The sequence below is a fragment of the Danio aesculapii genome, chromosome 2 (genome assembly GCF_903798145.1).
Source record: "Danio aesculapii chromosome 2, fDanAes4.1, whole genome shotgun sequence".
Classification (NCBI taxonomy): Eukaryota; Metazoa; Chordata; class Actinopteri; order Cypriniformes; family Danionidae; genus Danio; species Danio aesculapii.
In genome coordinates this window covers 24,162,630-24,180,554 of record NC_079436.1, presented here as the reverse complement: position 1 = coordinate 24,180,554, position 17,925 = coordinate 24,162,630, and the positions used below count along the sequence as shown (strand labels likewise).

Below are 17,925 nucleotides of genomic sequence, written 5' to 3'. Positions count from 1 at the left end.
ATAATAATAATAATAATAATAATTATTATTATTATTAAGTTAGATATAGTTTATTATTTATTTTGTTTTATTCAAAAGTCTACTTAGAAAATTTGACACGTTCAAACCACCGCAGAAATGTTCTAACCAATAGGCCCATGTCAATAATCTACTATAAATTAAAACCATTAACGTATATATTGCTTTCACAAGCTTTGGAGACAACATAAATTCCACATTTTAATAATAGGTCACCTATAGCTTTCATCATGAGCCAGGGAATAAATGTCTTCAAATTGTACTATGAAGGGAACGCGATTGTCAATATGAAGATTGCTAAAACTGAACTGTAAAAATACTTTGAAAGCAAATTACCCCTAAGAGAGATGACTTTAATGCTTTTTTTATCATTCCAAGTTTAAATGTTAGAGCGTTCTAAATGAATTGGGCATAGGGGAGATATCTGGGAATAGAACACAACCGGGAACTATGCTTTTAATTACAGCTCTAGAAATGTAGCTGCAAGTGGACAAGTTTGCGATGCAGTTTGCGAATGTTCATTGGAACAATGGATTTGAGAAACGCCAAATCAACAAATTATGTTTGTAACGATGGAGCTTGCGACCTTAGTTAGCTAATGATGGTTTCGGAAACGCACCCCTGGTACGCAGAGGATCTCTGAGATCTGACACCAGCTTCAAAACAGATCAGTTGCAAATGACTGAATGGTATGTGCCAGCACTTTGTGTTGTTTCACAATGGTGATGTAGCACAAGGGCAGACAACATCTGAATTTTTTACATGAATAATCCCTCATTAGAACAATTCCCATAAAGCTGAATTAATTTAAATAGTTCTTTTTTTGTTTATTTCTTTAAATCAAAGTTGATGTTTTTTGTCTTCATTCAATATGGTGGTCAGATTTATTATAGGCTTTGTATATTTGCTCTCAATATACTGGCTTATTCAGCATGCAGGATGTGGATTTCTTCTTTGAAATGCCTGCATGGTCACTATGCTTTCCGCATGTGAAATTGAGGCTCTTCCACAACATTGAGCGACAAACAAACTATTACAATGCTCCTGCTCTTAGAGCATGACTGCAGAGTTGAATGGTGCTGTAGACAGGCACAACTGATAGTGGCATGACTTTTTGTGTTTTCTGTCTTAAAACGGGTCATTTAGGGACATTTAATATCTGATTGATTAGATACTGAAGTAACATTCTGGGTCATTTGGGTTCAGTCCGACTATTGAGTATGATTGCTGAAGGCCAAGGTCTGTTATTCCTCATCACAAGTGTTCCCCTACTGTATTATATGCTGACAAATGTCTCCTGACCTGTGCTTAGCTCCTCCTCGACAGGCTGCTGAAAAGGTCAACCTTCAACAAATATGTGGATGAGCTGCTAGTAATAGTCTAGTCTCGGGATAAGGATTTATAGGCCCTTTATCTCTTTAGTTTTAAACAGTACTTTAGCTCAGTGTTTCTCAACCACATGTCTGAAGGACCACCAACACTGCATGTTTTGTATGTCTCTGTTGTCTGTTACACCCATTACAGGTCTTTCAGTCTCTGCTAATGAACCGATGATCTGAATCAGGTGTGTTTAGTTTAGGAGACATGGAAAATGTGCAGAGCTGGTGGTCCTCAAGGAACGTGGTTGAGAAACACGGCTTGAGCTGATTTGGAAAATGCTTTAAAATGTTTTTCACAGTCAAACATTTGATTTGACCACTTGTGAGACATATCGAAAATGATTAGTAATTAAAATTTGAGGATATTATAAAGATCTTTTTTTTTTTATAAAGATCATTTTATTCCTTTTTTCCACCTTATTACAAAAAAAGTTTCTAAATACATTAGCAATAATACTAGATCCTGCATTTACATGCTTTTGGTAAGTTTTTCTATTTTGTGTTTTTTTTTCTTTACTATCTACTCCTATTATGGGCAGAAACCTGATGTTGAGATTTACTAAAAGTTTACTAAATTGAAATTTGACAAATTCGATGTATATTTTACCAGAAATGTCTGAATATTTGGTCCAAATACTTATCATTATACTTGTAGTCTTGTTTTCCAAAGCCTTATCATGGTTTTCTGCCTATTTTGTTCTTACTATTCTAGGTATCATGACAAACAGGAAGTCACTAGTAACTTTCTTGGAGCTATGTGGCTAATTTCCATAACTTTCCTATCAATTGGCTATGGAGATATGGTCCCTCACACATACTGTGGAAAAGGGGTATGTCTTCTCACGGGAATCATGGTACGTCTTCAGAATTGGAATTATGATTAAATGTCGGATTTCAAGAAAAACTGAGCTTACATTTCAGAAATTGATCATGATTTTTACTCTACTCGTCATCTTTTTTTGTAGGGAGCTGGTTGCACTGCACTTGTAGTCGCGGTAGTAGCCAGAAAGTTAGAACTGACAAAAGCTGAGAAACATGTCCACAATTTCATGATGGACACCCAACTTTGTAAACGAGTAAGTTGCTGAACTAGCCATCTGTGTCAAGCACGTTTAAGTTATTTTTTACAAATAATTAATTGGTGGGCAAAGACAAGATACGCATTTTGGTATCTGCATCAGATTACATTTACAAAAATGCTTTTATATACATAGATAACAAGTAAATGAATGGAAAAGCAAGTAAATCCTTTCATGTTTCATAAAACCTTTGTAAAAAAATATGAGTGAAATAAATTATTGCCGCAGATATAATTATGTAAAAATGAAATAATATGCTTATTCTGGTCTGTACTTATTAAATTTGTAAAAGAATAAGTGATGATTCTACATTCATTTTAGCTTAAATGATTAAAAACCCATTTTTTTCTGACAAATGGGCAAAACCTAGAATAGTAGCAAAGTATAAAGAATTTAAATGAAAATGAATTAGTATTTTTAGGGGCTGCACTGTGATTCTTAAGTCATTTAATAGGGTATCAAATGATTCTTAGAATATATACAGTGCATCCGGAAAGTATTCATAGCGCTTCACTTTTCCAAATTTTTTTTTATGTTACAGCCTTATTCCAAAATGGATTAAATTCATTTATTTCCTCAAAATCCGACATACAATACCCCATAATGACTATGTGAAAAAAGATTTTTTGAAATTGTTGCAAATTTATAAAAAAAAATAAACAAGCACAAACCAAGCATGAAGACAAAGGAATTGTCTGTAAACTCAGAGACAGGATTGTCTCGAGGCACAAGGCTGGGGAAGGTTACAGAAAAATTTCTGCTGCACTGAAAGCTCCAATGAGCCCATTGGCCTCCAATCATCTGTAAGTGGAAGATGTTTGGAACCACCGGGACTCTTCCTAGAGCTGGCTGGCCAGCTGGCTTCTTCTGTCCCTCCTACTCCTGAGCACTCCTGGCCATGAGCTGAGTGATTGGGGGAGAAGGGTCTTAGTCAGGGAGGTGATCAATAACCCGATGGCCACACTGTCTGAGCTCCAGTGTTTTTCTGTGGAGAGAAGAGAACCTTAGAGAAGGACAACATCTGTGCAGCAATCCACCGATCAGGCTTGTATGGCAGAGTGGCCAGACGGAAGCCACTCCTCTCCTGGAATTTGCCAAAAGGCACCTGAAGGACTCTCGGACCATAAGAAACAAAATTCTCTGGTCTGATGAGACTAAAATTGAACTCTCTGGAGTGAATGCCAGGCGTTACGTTTGGAGAAAACCAAAGACCACTTATCACCAGGCTAATACCATCCCTACAGTGAAACATGGTGGTGGCAGCATCATGCTGTGGGGATGTTTTTCAGCAGCAGGAACTGGAAGACAAGTCAGGATAGAGGGAAAGATGAATGCAGCAATGTACAGAGACATCCTGAATGAAAACCTGCTTCAGAGTGCTCCTGACCTCAGACTGGGGCAACAGTTCATCTTCCAGCAGGACAATAACTCAAAGCACACAGCCAAAATATCAATGGAGTGGCTTCACAACTACTCCGTGAATGTCCTTGAGTGGCCTAGCCAGAGCCCAGATGTAAATCCTACTGAACATCTTTGGAGAGATCTGAAAATGGCTGTGCACCGTCACTTCCCATACAACCTGATAGAGCTTTGAGGTACTGCAAAGAGGAATGGGCAAAAATTCCAGTGTGCCAAGCTTGTGGCTTCATATTCAAAAAGACTTGAGGCTATAATTTCTGCCAAAGGTGCATCAACAAAGTATTGAGCAAAGGCTGTGAATACTTATGTACACATGATTTTTCAGGTTTTTTAGTTAAAAAAAAATTGCAACAATTTAAAAAAATCTTTTTTCATTATGGCGTATTGTGTGTATACCATAAATACTTTCCGGATGCACTGTTTGGACCATTTGAGCATTACTTTGTGTATTTTTAAGTAATTTTGCTGACATTTTAAAATGTACCTTTTTTTTAAATATACATACTAGTAATTTGTCATGTTTTTTTTTTTTTACGATTTTATTCAGTGCATCAGTATCTTCATGAAGGTGACATTTCATTGTAATGTTTTTTACAGGTGAAGAACACAGCTGCCAATGTACTCAGGGAAACATGGCTCATCTACAAACACACAAAATTAGTGAAGAAGATAGATCATGCCAAAGTGCGCAAACATCAGCGCAAGTTCTTGCAGGCCATTCACCAGTAAGCACACTCTTTCTTTATTTCAGCGTGTATGCTTGATTTTTACTTAAAATTCAAAACTGCAATTAAGATTAAAGATCTCTTGACCAATATATAAAGTTATTCAAACTAAAACGTATGATTATCAGTTTTGTGGATATGTATTTTTATTGAATGTTCAACTAACCGTGGAGTTTAAAATTAGAGAACAACCTAAACATTCCAAAATTTTGAGGTCTGAATTTTATACCTGCAGTAAATAAAAAAATGATAAAGAGCACTGGTCAAAATTAGAGAAAATTTTCAGATACTACTCTGTTATTGATGTCAGTCTGGCAGCTTGTGGTAAAAGAACTGAAAAAGAAAACTCTGTCCTTAATATCTCACCCTCATGTCATTCCAAACCTGTAACCCTTCATCTTTGCTAAGTAAATTAAGATATTTTTGATGAAATGTTAAAGTCTGCATGGGGTCCTGGAACTTTCAAAAAACATCATCAAAACAAAATGTGATTCAGTTGTAGTTTGAAGCCACGAGAATAATTTATATGCAAAATCCCCCTGATAATAACGACTATATTTAGTAGTTTCTTTTCTTCAGCACCAGTTCATGGTGTGCATTCATGAGAGCACTGTGCTTTGTTTGTGTAGTGTACAGCTGACTTATACTTTAGATGGATTCATACAGGCGTCAGGCATCCAGGGTATACATCAGCAGCACAAGAGACATGCTCTTCTGAATGTGCACTCTGTAATGGTGCTGAAGAGAAGAAACTGTTGCATAAAGTTGTTATTTTTGTATTTTGTGTGCACAAAAGTATTCTCCTAGCTTCATAAAATTAAGATTGAACCACTGACACATGGAATATTTTAATGATTTGTTCTTGGTACTTTTCTGCATTTGGGATTTTTCAGGAACCTTGCTCTCAGTTTCATCCAAAATATCTTAATGAATTTTTCAAAACGTCTTACAGGTTTTATAATGACTGAATTTAAATTTTGTGGTGCACTATCCCTTTACTTGGCAGCTGAAAATTTTGTAAGATGGTGAGCTGTTTTGAAGTAACTGATACCCTCAGACCCTGATCTAGGTGTTCAGATGAAGGTAAAAAAAATGATTCTTACCACAGGAATAGTCACACCAAATCTGTGAATTCTAGAATATTGCATTTTCACAATGTCACTGACTTATTCGTTGGATTTGGTCTTCAGTATTTGGACTCTCAGTAGTGATTATTAAACCACACTGAACTGAGCTAAACTGAACTGAACTTAAACACTACAAACTGAACTACACTGTTCCTATTTACTATGACCTTTTATGTGAAGCTGCTTTGACACAATCTACATTATATAAGCGCTATACAAATAAAGGTGAATTGAATTGAATTGAATTATTCAAGTCTCCCAAATTGACTGGCTGTCCACGTAGGCAATTAGACTTGTCACACAACAAAATGGGTAAAGCAGTTTCCCGATGCTGAAAACACTGAAATAATGAAATGGCCAGCCTAGAGTCCTCTTGTAAACCTGATTGAAAATTTCTGGAAAATGAGGACAAATTCATGGCTACGAAGACCAACACAGTCGCTATATTTCTATTTTTATGTGAATTTTGGAATATCGCATGAAAACCACTTTATGGAAACAGCTAAATGCACATACATTTTGAAAATGTCTCACAACTAAGTAGGATAAACTTTATTTGATAAGAAAAAATGCACATAATGATGGAAACACATTTACCAAATGAAAAAGTCATGTGATTTTGTTTTCATATCAAATAAAATCAAAACAAAAATGTGCACAATGAGACAACAATAATAGGCAAACCAACAGACCGACCACATGATTTAGTCATTTGTCATTCTAAAATCCTTTTTCCAAAGTCAGTCATCAAGGTGGTTCTGTATTATTGCCTTCCAGAACTGTTTTGAGCAGCTGCACTTGCACCACCAAAAGCCACCATGCATTCATTGCCTTTTGTTTTCATCTTCTGAGGTGCAAGTAATTAATTATAGAAAGAAAAGGCCCACAATGACTTCTAACCATCAATTTTTTTGATTTTTTGCACCAGTCTTTCAGGAATTAATGATTTAGTTTTATTTGACTCACTGGATGGAAACTTTGCTTTATTTGCAAATGTTTAATTCCATATTCCAGTTCTAATTCACATCTTTAGATAAACATAGATCTGATCAAGGTCTCAGCAGAGCAATATGAGAGAGTAGTGAAGTCCAGTGACCACAGATGAGATTAAAAGCAAAGGTCTGTTCACTTCCAACTAATTTTTGACTCCTGAAACTTTCAGAAATTTTAATTGTCATCTGTTTTTTGTGCCCCAATCTTCATTGCTTTTAGTGTATACAGTTTGTTCTCTAATTTTGATCTCTGCTGTATGTTATGTATGTTTTGACTAATTCAAGAATCAACATGTTTTAAATGTTTGTCTCTTCTGAGGAACTGTTTTATATTTTCTAAAGTCATGTTGAATTATAAGGGGCTGGTATTCCCCAGTTAAGCCTTACTGTATGAGCTCTGAGCCTTCTTAAGAGAATGGATCAGCATGTTATTCTTTGTAATGTGATGACTGTCCTTCTCCCCTCTCCTTCCCCAAACCCTTACCTTGTGGTTATGGTTAGTGCAGTGTAATGGCTCACATTTTGTGTACATGTTGTGGTTTCTAAACTTGAACTGTGTTTTGTCTTCGTTCTGCTCTATCACTGCAGAGCTCAGAAGTAAGTTTTGTCCTCTGTGTTTTTCTCCCCACATCCTCCCTGTCTCTGTTTCATATGCATGGAGTTGGAAGCTGAATGCCAATTTTGGTTACCTATATCGCTTCTCTCCATTCTAAGTCTAGAATGAAAAAGATGCAACATTACCAAATGCTGTATGGTTTTATGTTACCTTCTGAAGGAGAAGCATCTTTGGAACTGTTGATTTTATCCATTTGCACCGAATCCATTATCCAGAAACGTAAATCTCTGTATTAACTTGCATTGATAGCCCCTCCTTGTGTGTCCAGCTGAAAAAATATGTGGGACAGGATGTTCAGGACATTTGAAAAACAGCACTTTTAACAATTGACTCGTGCAATTAACCTCTATGAACTGGATACAACATGTATTTGGTCGATGCCGTGTTTCCTTCCACCACAGCCACTAAATTAAAGACTTTTAGGTTCATCCAGGGCTTTGATGCAAGATGATATGGAGTTTTTGCATTAGAAAGAATGCTGACCATGTCCTGCATCTCCAGACCTTTTTTTTCTTCCGGATGCTCCAAAATAAATCTGTCTAACTTTAAAAGTAAAACAAATCTAAAATAATAAATTCTAATCTTGGCTAACCAATGACAAATCGGAGCAGCAGACTCGCATGTTTTTAAATTACGACACTCAACGGGCAGGATATTAAGGCAGCCTTTCTTACAATGTCTCCTCATGGTCAGAGTCATCCTGTACTCTTTCATAGTTGCTATGGCACAAATTAAAAAAAAAATTCATTAACACATTCTTTTAAAATTTTGTTCAGAACCAAGCCCACAGCAAGCAATGCCATTCTCACAAGCATTTTCAGCGGTGTCACATATACCTCTACCTCAGCTGTTTGCCACTTCCTTTGACCTCATCCACAAACGAGGCTCTCGGATGGCTTTTTTTGTGAATGGTTGACGCGTGCCTGCAGGGGCAAAAGGAGATGTGTCATGTTTGAACGTTAAGTTAAGAGTTTTCTCTTCTTTACATTTCATAGATTGGGTTTGCATGACTGGTATGGCAAACAGGACTGTGAATGCTTGCATGCAGGCCACTCTCTCTCTATCCCTCATCCTTATCAAGTCTTCCTGACAGGAATCTGTTACTCTTCCCTAACGTCCCCCTCCTCCCAACCCCCCGTCCCTCCATAACCCTGCCTCCTCTCAGGCTCCGCAGTGTGAAAATGGAGCAGAGGAAACTCAATGACCAGGCCAACACGCTGGTGGACTTGGCGAAGGTATGTTAGAGGTTTCGTAGTTTGCATGATCTGCAAAAGAATCATTTTAGTCAATAATAGCTCATTTTATGGTCTCCTAAATGGGAAATAAAGAAATGATTAATTAAAAATTTTAGATTTCAAGAGATGCCGGTTTTGATTATTATGTAATACAGTACTGTGCAAAAGTCTTAGACCACTTGGAATTTTATCAAAAAAAGTCGGTTATTTCTATATTTTTCTGTAGCATGTCAGTTTAAAATATAAATTTACATTTCCAAACATTATTTTTGCCATTAATTGTAATTCTACAGTAAGATTACTGTCTGCACAAGGAGTCTGACAACAGCCAGTGCTCCACACAGAGATCTGTTCATCATCCAGCCTGTCAAGAGCAAACTGAGACAAACTCAATCCAGAACTTTGGGAACATCCCTAAGATGAGAGAAAACCTACCTATGTCACTCCAGACAGACTGGATGATGATCAGGGTTGTGCTTACCAAACAACGACATCACTAGTGGCTAAACTATCATAGTATGATGCATCGTTTGGGAAATGAACGATGTAGTGACGAGTGTTTCCCAAAAAACGTAGTTCCTCTGTTGCAGATCCATCATTTGAACCACATTATAATGTAAAACGTCCATAATGACGCTCTAAATGGGATGGAGTAACAGCTTCTTTAGAGAAATTGACCATAATTTTTTGTGAAAAATATATTGTTTTACACACACACATATTTAAAAAAAAAATCAGTTTTAGTAAAAACATGCACTTGTTTTCTATATTAACTGAAATATATGTAAACGGGCCATTGTTTCCTTTACAAATATTATTGAGAATATTCAATATTCTATGTTAAAACATAAAACTACTTGGCTAACACTCTAATCTTATATAAAAATCATAAAAATTGTTTATGGTTGTAATTTACAGTAGGCTATTTATTGAGTAATAATAATAATGATAATCATCATTTATTTAATGATTATCATTTTATTATTAATAAGCAGGATATTGTTTATTTATCTTTAATTTTTTTATTTGAAAAGTCTACTTTTACAACTGTGACACATTCAAACCACTGCAGAAATGTTCTAACCACTAGGCCCACAGTAGGCTACAGACACATTTCTTAATAAATAATAATTTAAAACCATTAACCTATGCTATATATTTTTGTTTTCACAAGTTTTCGCTTTTAAATAATAGTCACCTATAGCTTTTGTCATGAGCCACAGCTGCGGTCAAAATGCCATAAAGGTTTTCAAAGTGCACTACGAAGGGAGCGCAATTGTAAACATGAAGATCGCTAAAACTGAACTGTAAAAATACTTTGAAAGCAAATTACACAGAGATGACTGATGTTTTTTTTCCTGAGTTTCAATATTGGAATGTTCTAAATGAATAGGGCATAAGGGGGATAACTGGGAACAGAACACAACCAGGAACTATGCTTCTAACTACAGCTCGAGGTGTAGAGGTGTAGCTGCAAGCGTACAAGTTAGTGACACAGTTTGCGAATGTTCGTTGTAGACATTCATAAAGCACAATATTGGACTCCGTGTCATGTCCAACTTGGAGCTTGAAGTCACACCCACTTGGAGCTGGCTCTGATCTCGTTTATACCTTTCTCTTGGGGGTCAAAAATGGAGAAGCTCAAAACCTTTTAGACAATATCTAGACCAGGGGCGTTGCTAGACATAAAGCTCTACTGGGGCACGTACCTCCTATATATATATATTATATATATAGTATTATTAGTATACAATTATTCTTCTAAATAATCTTAAATGTAACTGGAAAACAATGTTAAGACAACTGGAGTGATATGCTAAGATCATTTAAGAAATTACTTTTGCATAAATATTAATTTCATTTGAATGAAATTCTATAGACAATTCAATAAAATACAAAAAAAAAATATGTATTATAGGATTATCTGTTGTAGACTTGACACATGGCAGCTAAATAGGTTTATTAAGTCTTTACCTCCCTGACTCATCATCCCTCCTTTTTGCTTCATACAAAAAAAAATCTATGAGGAGGCATGCTTAAGATCACCATCATATTGTTTAAACTTTTAGTTTTGTCGATTTGCAAAACAAAAAAGGCCGCTACGCTGGTTTTACAACGCATGAGCGGCGCGTAACAAGCAGGTAGCCTGCTTTTTTTGGCGCGCATGTTAACTACCAGGACCGGGACTCGCACCGGCAGAAGAGCAGTGTATGCGAGAGCAGCGCGGGTTCTCTGCGCACACGCGGAGATGCGTTAGTTTGCTTTTTGATTGATTACAACGTTGGTTCGGTTGCACATAGAGAATAACCGTCTTTATTTCGGAATTACCACTCTTAATAAATACACTTGATTATGAAGTAAATCATATCTCAAAGCATTTACTGGGGCACTGGAGATTGTTACTGGGGCACGTGCCCCAGTGAATTGGGTCCAGCGACGCCCCTGATCTAGACCAATGTTTAGCCTTGTGTAATTGTGATCACATCTTAATACAAAGAGTAAATTGCTCCATAAAGACTTGGGTTTTAGACAAGCATCACAGAAGCATGAACCAGCCTAAATTAGTTTTTCCTATTTGCACAATGTGTATATTTAAACCCTTTTCAACATGGCCTTCATGATTTTTTTTTAAACTGAGAACCCGAACATAACAATGTGGTTATTTGCACTAGTAATTTCATGGGATTTACTGATCAGATGGCTATCAGATTTAAAATTGGATGTGGTTTAAACAACAAGATGCATTTACACTGTATCTGCAATGTATCTCAAACCCTCTCCTGAAGGGGTTTGCAGTCAGATTGCACATTGGCATTTAGACCTGGTATTTTCACTATCGCTGTCTGAGAAAACACATGAAGTGGCTTAGCAACAATCACTGAGAGCTGTTCTAACATTGTGAAGTGTCCCAGACACAGCAAATGTTGTTGTCTACTGTGAAAAACTGCATTAGATAAAATTATTGATTTTTGACTGCTGACAGTCATTATCAATTCTAGTCAATACTACAATATACCAGGTATATAGATGTAAACATTTGAAGTCGATCCAAAAATTTAATCAAAGTTGTCCGAAGACAAGAACAGGTCTTCAAATGTTGACTACTGTATACCGGCTGGTATACCATCATTATTTGGGTAATCAGAGAGGTTTTAAATGATCTAAATCAAGTAAAATGACTTAAAATCAAGTAACTTGTCAAGGCAAATTCAAATGTAAGTATATAAAATATATTTTTCCAACAAAAAATTGGGCTAGTGAAAATTCCAAGTTTGGAAACTATTTGGCTCAATGGGTGGTGAGCATAAAAGTTAATGTCAATCCCAACTAATGTTAAATTTGGACTGATGTTTTGTAATCTATACCTGGCAAGTTTCTTCACAAGGGTAGCCTTAAATTAAATGATTTTAAATTGATTGATTGATTGAGTCTCACTCTCTCTCCTGTAGACACAGAATGTGATGTATGACCTGGTGTCGGAGCTGCAGGAGCGCAGCGAGGAGCTGGACAAGCGTATTGGCACGTTGGAGGACAAGCTGGACGCAGTCACCGGCAGCCTGCAGGCTCTGCCTTGTCTGATCTCCCAAGCCATAACTCAGCAGCAGCAGGATCTCCTGGATGGCTTCGTGCACCGCTTCCGGCCCGCTTCACTGGGCTCAGACCGTTCCTGGACCCCATCCAGACGGCGGCGCTCCCCCTCCACTGCCCCGCACACCTCCTCGGACAGCGGCTAACAGCGGCCTGGACAAGCTCCTGGCTTCCAAAAGTCTCAGACTTCTTCATGTCCGATGATCAAGCCGAGATGGAGAACTCGTATTAATAAGTAGAGAAGAATTATCAAAAATAGTAGATATATGGTTTATGTTTAGCCATTGTATGGCTGTTCAAGTTAGCTTTTTTGTAAAGCCCTCATATATTTACAAGACTGAGTTCAGGAAGCTGGAGTGAGTCCAGGAAACTGGCCCTACAAACTGCGAGATCACAGGGTCCACGGGAAGGTAAGCAAACAGACAAAGGAGCGACACACCCACACAGAAGAGATTCACGGGACATCTCTGCCAAGACGAGCACCTCTGAGCGTCTGGGTGCTCGGCGATCACTTCAGTATCTAGCTGGAGACGGAGGAGCACATGACCTTACTACTGAGTAGAATAATGCAGGAATGCCAACCTTAAGGATTCAGTTCCCTTGCTCCTTTAAGGGAAATTGGGTGCAACTAATCTTTTTTTAGTTACATATTGGCATGTTATTTTTTTCAGTGCCTGAATGTATAGATTGTGGAGGGTTGTCCATTTACAAATTTTGGAGCGAGTTTTTTGTACGATGTTAACACAAGCATTGCATTCCTTTTTCAGATACATTCCTCTTGAAGACATTTGAACTCGTCTGTCTTAACAAATACCATTAACTCTGTCGCAGTCTTCTCTTATTTTCCAAAGCCTTTCAGTACTTCCACCGGTTAGGGAAGGAGGGAGGAAAGAAAGAGAAAGGGAAATACAGGCAAGAATGTGGGAAGGAAGGACAGGAAGGAAGAAATGTAGGAAGGAAGAACTTGTTTCAACTCAAGCAGGTAACACTTTCATTTGAACTAAATCTGAGCTTCCAGAAGTCTTCATATAACCGAGAGGCTGCATATTTGAATCTGAAATGACAGCACAGAGTGCTAAATGCTGTGGTAGGCACAAACGTATGACAGGACTGAGATTTAAACCTTGCATGTTTCAGTGCAATTGTGACGAATGGATTATGGATGGTTTTTTCAAACGTATGTGTGTGTCTTTTGTTTTCGGTTCTTTTCTTTTTTACACAAGAGATTCCTTTTTAAAAATTGGATAGTATTTTTAGAGTTGCAAATATAGCGGTGCAGTAATGTGGTAATGTTTGTTTGATGCATTCCTTGTTCTACCTATAAATGAATTCCTCGACCAAGAGATTGACGGAGTAGGATTAACTCTTAAATAAATCATGAAAGAGTATCGATAGAGCAGAAAGAGATGCTTATGGAAGACATTAAAGTGGCTCACATTTGCACTTTTCTGAATATACCGTTAAGGCAGCTTAGAGCTAAAATCTGTCTTTCCTGTTCCCGTGTATTTTACTGAAATCTATGGTTTTTAAGTAATCACATAACCTTAAAGCAACTGACAATGTTATGTGTTCGATGGTGTTGTCACAGATTAGAACCACTGGTAAATGACTGCAAATCATCTCATGGTAACTTGCTTTAGATATAAAAAAGTTTTGTTTTATTTTCAACCCAGGCTCATTCTGAAAACATACCTCTATATACATTTCTGGAGACCACGAAATATGTTGCAGGGGGTACATTTTTTTGCAGTTTTTGAGAATCCACCAGAGGCCGCTGTGTACGCCTTTTCAGATCTCAAATTTCTCTCATGAGTGCCATTCACGCCTGCTGTTCTCGCATAAACCCACCAGAGGCCACTGTTGACTGACTGTTTGATTGACTGACTGAGTGATTGACTGACCGACCCTCCTCCTTCCCTAAACCCAACCAATTTTATTGATTCACCTGCCCACCTACTTCCCTAAACCCAACCAATTTTATTGATTCACCTGCCCACCTACTTCCTTAAACCCAACCAATTTTATTGATTCACCTGCCCACCTACTTCCCTAAACCCAACCAATTTTATTGATTCACCTGCCCACCTACTTCCTTAAACCCAACCAATTTTATTGATTCACCTGCCCACCTACTTCCTTAAACCCGACCAATTTTATTGATTCACCTGCCCACCTACTTCCCTAAACCCAACCAATTTTATTGATTCACCTGCCCACCTACTTCCTTAAACCAACCAATTTTATTGATTCACCTGCCCACCTACTTCCCTAAACCCGACCAATTTTATTGATTGTCCCGGCCACTTACTTCCTTAAACCCAACCAATTTTATTGATTGACCCGCCCACCTACTTCCCTAAACTCAACCAATTTTATTGATTGACCCGCCCACCTATTTCCTTAAACCCAACCAAAAATTATTGAAAGCAAAACAGAAAAAGATAAGACGTCATCTGATTTTTACCACGGTTTCAGATTTTACCACATTCTCACCCTGTTATATACTTGTTTATTTATTTTTTTGCCTTCTGTTTTTATCTTACCTGCTTTCTGGAAACATTCTTTACCGGATTCAAATCCTGTTGTCGTGGTCAACTCCTCTCTACATCTCGAATCCGCCGACGTACATGGTGAGCTAACGGGACAAACTAGTAACAGCGGGAAAGCTTTCCATACGGAGGTAAGCGGTCAGCTGGTAAGCGCGAAAAAGAAATGGCATCATACCGCCCCGTAGTGTTCGTTTAAAAAATTAAATGCAGCCGTATGTACCTCTGGCTACATAATTCGTGATCTCCTAAAACGTATATAGTTTTCAGAATGAGTCTGTGTTGTTGTTTATTTATACTCCTATATCTGTGGCATTAGCGAAATATGAAAGCTTTTTCTTTTTTTGAAACACCTCAACAGGGTCAGGCAAAAATGGGGTATTAATTATTTGTGCCTGATTTAATATTTAGATTTTCCTTTAGCCATTTGTTCTGCAAGACATCAGATTCTTAACCAAAGCCCATATCGTTCATTTAAAAACCCATGTAAATGGAAATTAAGTTGCACGCTCACTCAAAGACACACACAGACTTTGTGCACATTTCATGTTAGATTAAAGCCAAATTCTCCCAAAACACTTTTAAATAATGCATGTTTGCTTTTATCTGATTTGCTCGTAAAGCATTTGTTCAATTATTATGAAGGAGAAAACCGTTTACACAATTTACCACTGAGAGATTTCATCGTAACTTCTCTCCAGCTCGTTTCAATATTCCGTTGTCAATACTGTGTTTAGGTCTTATGTATTTCCAGTACTCTGTTATCTTATGTACAAATGATGCCTAAAATTAGCAACCTTGCCAAACAATAATGTCTACATTTCAAGTGAAAACTAAAAAAAGGGGGATGGAGAATTCTCACAGCTTTCGTTGCTGCAACATACTTGACACTTCTAGCACATTTTAATAAGACAAAGATCAAAGACGAACCGAGAAAGCCAGTCGTAACGTTCAATTCCTAATGTAGACAAAAATAGAGGAGTGGACGGCTTTGTTGTTTAAGCTGCTGTTGATGAGAAATCAAGTGCAATTTGGATCCTAATTAAAACAATTTGACGTTCGACTGCGTGGTTTTAGACAAGAAGACCACGACCCTTGTTCATGCCTTTCTCTCACTCTTTTTCACCGTCAGCACAGTCTAAATGTTGTAACGTGCCAATTACGACTCAGATGCCTTCTGATGTCAAACTGCATACACGAGTAGATGGGACACCAAATCACTAGAACGTATTTTATTGAACTACATGATTTTATTTTCTTTCTCATTTTTTCCCCCCTAATTGCCTTTCTTTGTGAAATACTTGTGAATGATCAAACACAGAGAGATGAACTTGCATTTTGTATCCTCCCAGGTTGACTGTACATAAAGGCATGGGTTATCATGGTCTCGTATGTTGAGATCCTCTTATTTTGTTTACATAGAGATAGCCCAACAAGCTACGGTGTGGACAAAAATCTGCCCATGTTTCAGATAATAAATATCAAATTCTTGAGAATGTCCTGTGGCGTGGTGATGTTGGATGAACGCGTTCAAATGGGGATGAAAACATGAAATTCCTGTTATAACACAACCTGACAAATGTTTTGTGGTCGATCCCAGTTGTAAAAGCAATAAATAATAAGTTGACTTCTAGTTGATCATTTGGAAAAGTGGCAGAAGGTAGATTTTTCAGATGAATCATCTGTTGAACTGGACAAATACTGCAGTAGACCTACTGGATCCAGCATGGACCAAAGATTCTTAGAGAAATCAGTCAAGTTTGGTGAAGGAAAAATCATGGTTTGGGGTTACATTCAGTATGGGCGCGTCCGAGAGATTTGCAGAGTGGATGGCAACATCAACAGACTGAGGTATCAAGACATTTGAAACACACGACATTACAAACCACAGGAGAGGGCAAATTCTTCAGCAGGACAGGGTTCATTCTCATACTTCAGCCGCCACATTTTAGTTACTAAAAACAAAGAAGGTCAAGAATTGGCCAGCCCAGTCACCAAATACGAACATTATTGAGCATGTCTGGGGTAAGATGAAGAAGGAGGCATTGAAGATAGATCCAAACAATCTTGATGAACTCTGGAGTCCTGCAAGAATTTCTTTGCCATTTCAGATGACTTTATTAATAAGTTATGTGAGTCATTGCAGAGATGTATGGATGCAGTCCTCCAAGCTCATGGGAGTCATACACAATATTCATTCTTTTTCCACTGCACCATGACTTTATATTCTATACTGTACATTATTTCTGTTAAGTGACAAGACTTTTGTCTAAGCAAAGTCAGACCTTACTGTCCTAATTAAATAATTAAAAATCAAGGCATGATCATATTTTATTTTGGTTAAATAAGCGTAATCTAGAGGTCTTTGCCTTTCATATCAGCCACTTCTGATACCAAATGATCAACTGGAAGTCAAGTTATTATTGTTGTTCCTAAAACTTGGATAGGCGACAAGACTTAAGTCAGGTAGTGTACTTCTTTTGTGAATGTGAACTTTCTATACATAAAACTTTTTTAAGTAACTGGGACAGATGTGTTAACATCTTAGCAATTAACTCAATATGCAATGAGCATTCCTCGTAAAAATAAGTATATAATCTTGATGTGCTGTTGAAGCAGGCAGACCTAGATCCTGAAGTGTGAGAATATTGCAGAGGGACATCTTTGAGGCAGTCCCAGAAGAGCCATGAAAATGGGCCGCATCACGTTGGTAATGACAGCATGTGAGTGTAAGACATATGCCCATTAACAGTGGAGCGGACCTCATAAACATTTAATTGAAGCGGAATGAAGATAAACCACATGCAGCTATCCTGGGACAAAAACTCCCCCTAAGGCCATTTTCCAAGGTGAATTCAGATGCATTTCACTGACGGCTTTTGGAATTTAATTTAGCGTTTTTTAAAATAGCATTTAAAAGGGCAGGTGTCCATACGTTCCTACAAAAAAACACCCCATTAAAAAGGGAAAGGCTTTAAAATATAGTTTGGAGCTCACTGAGCACATAATAGGCCATTTAAGGCACCCTAAATAGGTTGTCTAGAGATTCCCCTCAGGATTTCGCCATGATGTGGCAATTCTGCTGAAATAAAACAATAGAAGCCTTCATAGAATTTGTGATGGTTCTGGAGGGAACTGCATTGGTTTTAAAAGAAACTGTTTATGGTCCCTATGTGGGTTATTTGGTGCCTTTTATTTGCG

At 37.5% G+C, this 17,925-nt stretch overlaps 1 protein-coding gene across 1 annotated transcript in view; it reads left to right on the top strand.

The window, feature by feature from the left end:
- The window catches only part of kcnn1a (potassium intermediate/small conductance calcium-activated channel, subfamily N, member 1a), a 52,954-nt gene extending 38,738 nt beyond the window's left edge, over positions 1 to 14,216 (top strand). The window contains exons 5-9 of the mRNA XM_056475654.1: positions 2,110 to 2,251; positions 2,363 to 2,473; positions 4,493 to 4,620; positions 8,521 to 8,590; positions 12,040 to 14,216. Of these exons, the coding sequence (XP_056331629.1) occupies positions 2,110 to 2,251; positions 2,363 to 2,473; positions 4,493 to 4,620; positions 8,521 to 8,590; positions 12,040 to 12,324 (736 nt within the window). The 3' untranslated portion in view covers positions 12,325 to 14,216. The remainder of the gene's footprint in view (positions 1 to 2,109; positions 2,252 to 2,362; positions 2,474 to 4,492; positions 4,621 to 8,520; positions 8,591 to 12,039) is intronic.
- The last annotated feature ends 3,709 nt before the right edge of the window (positions 14,217 to 17,925 follow it).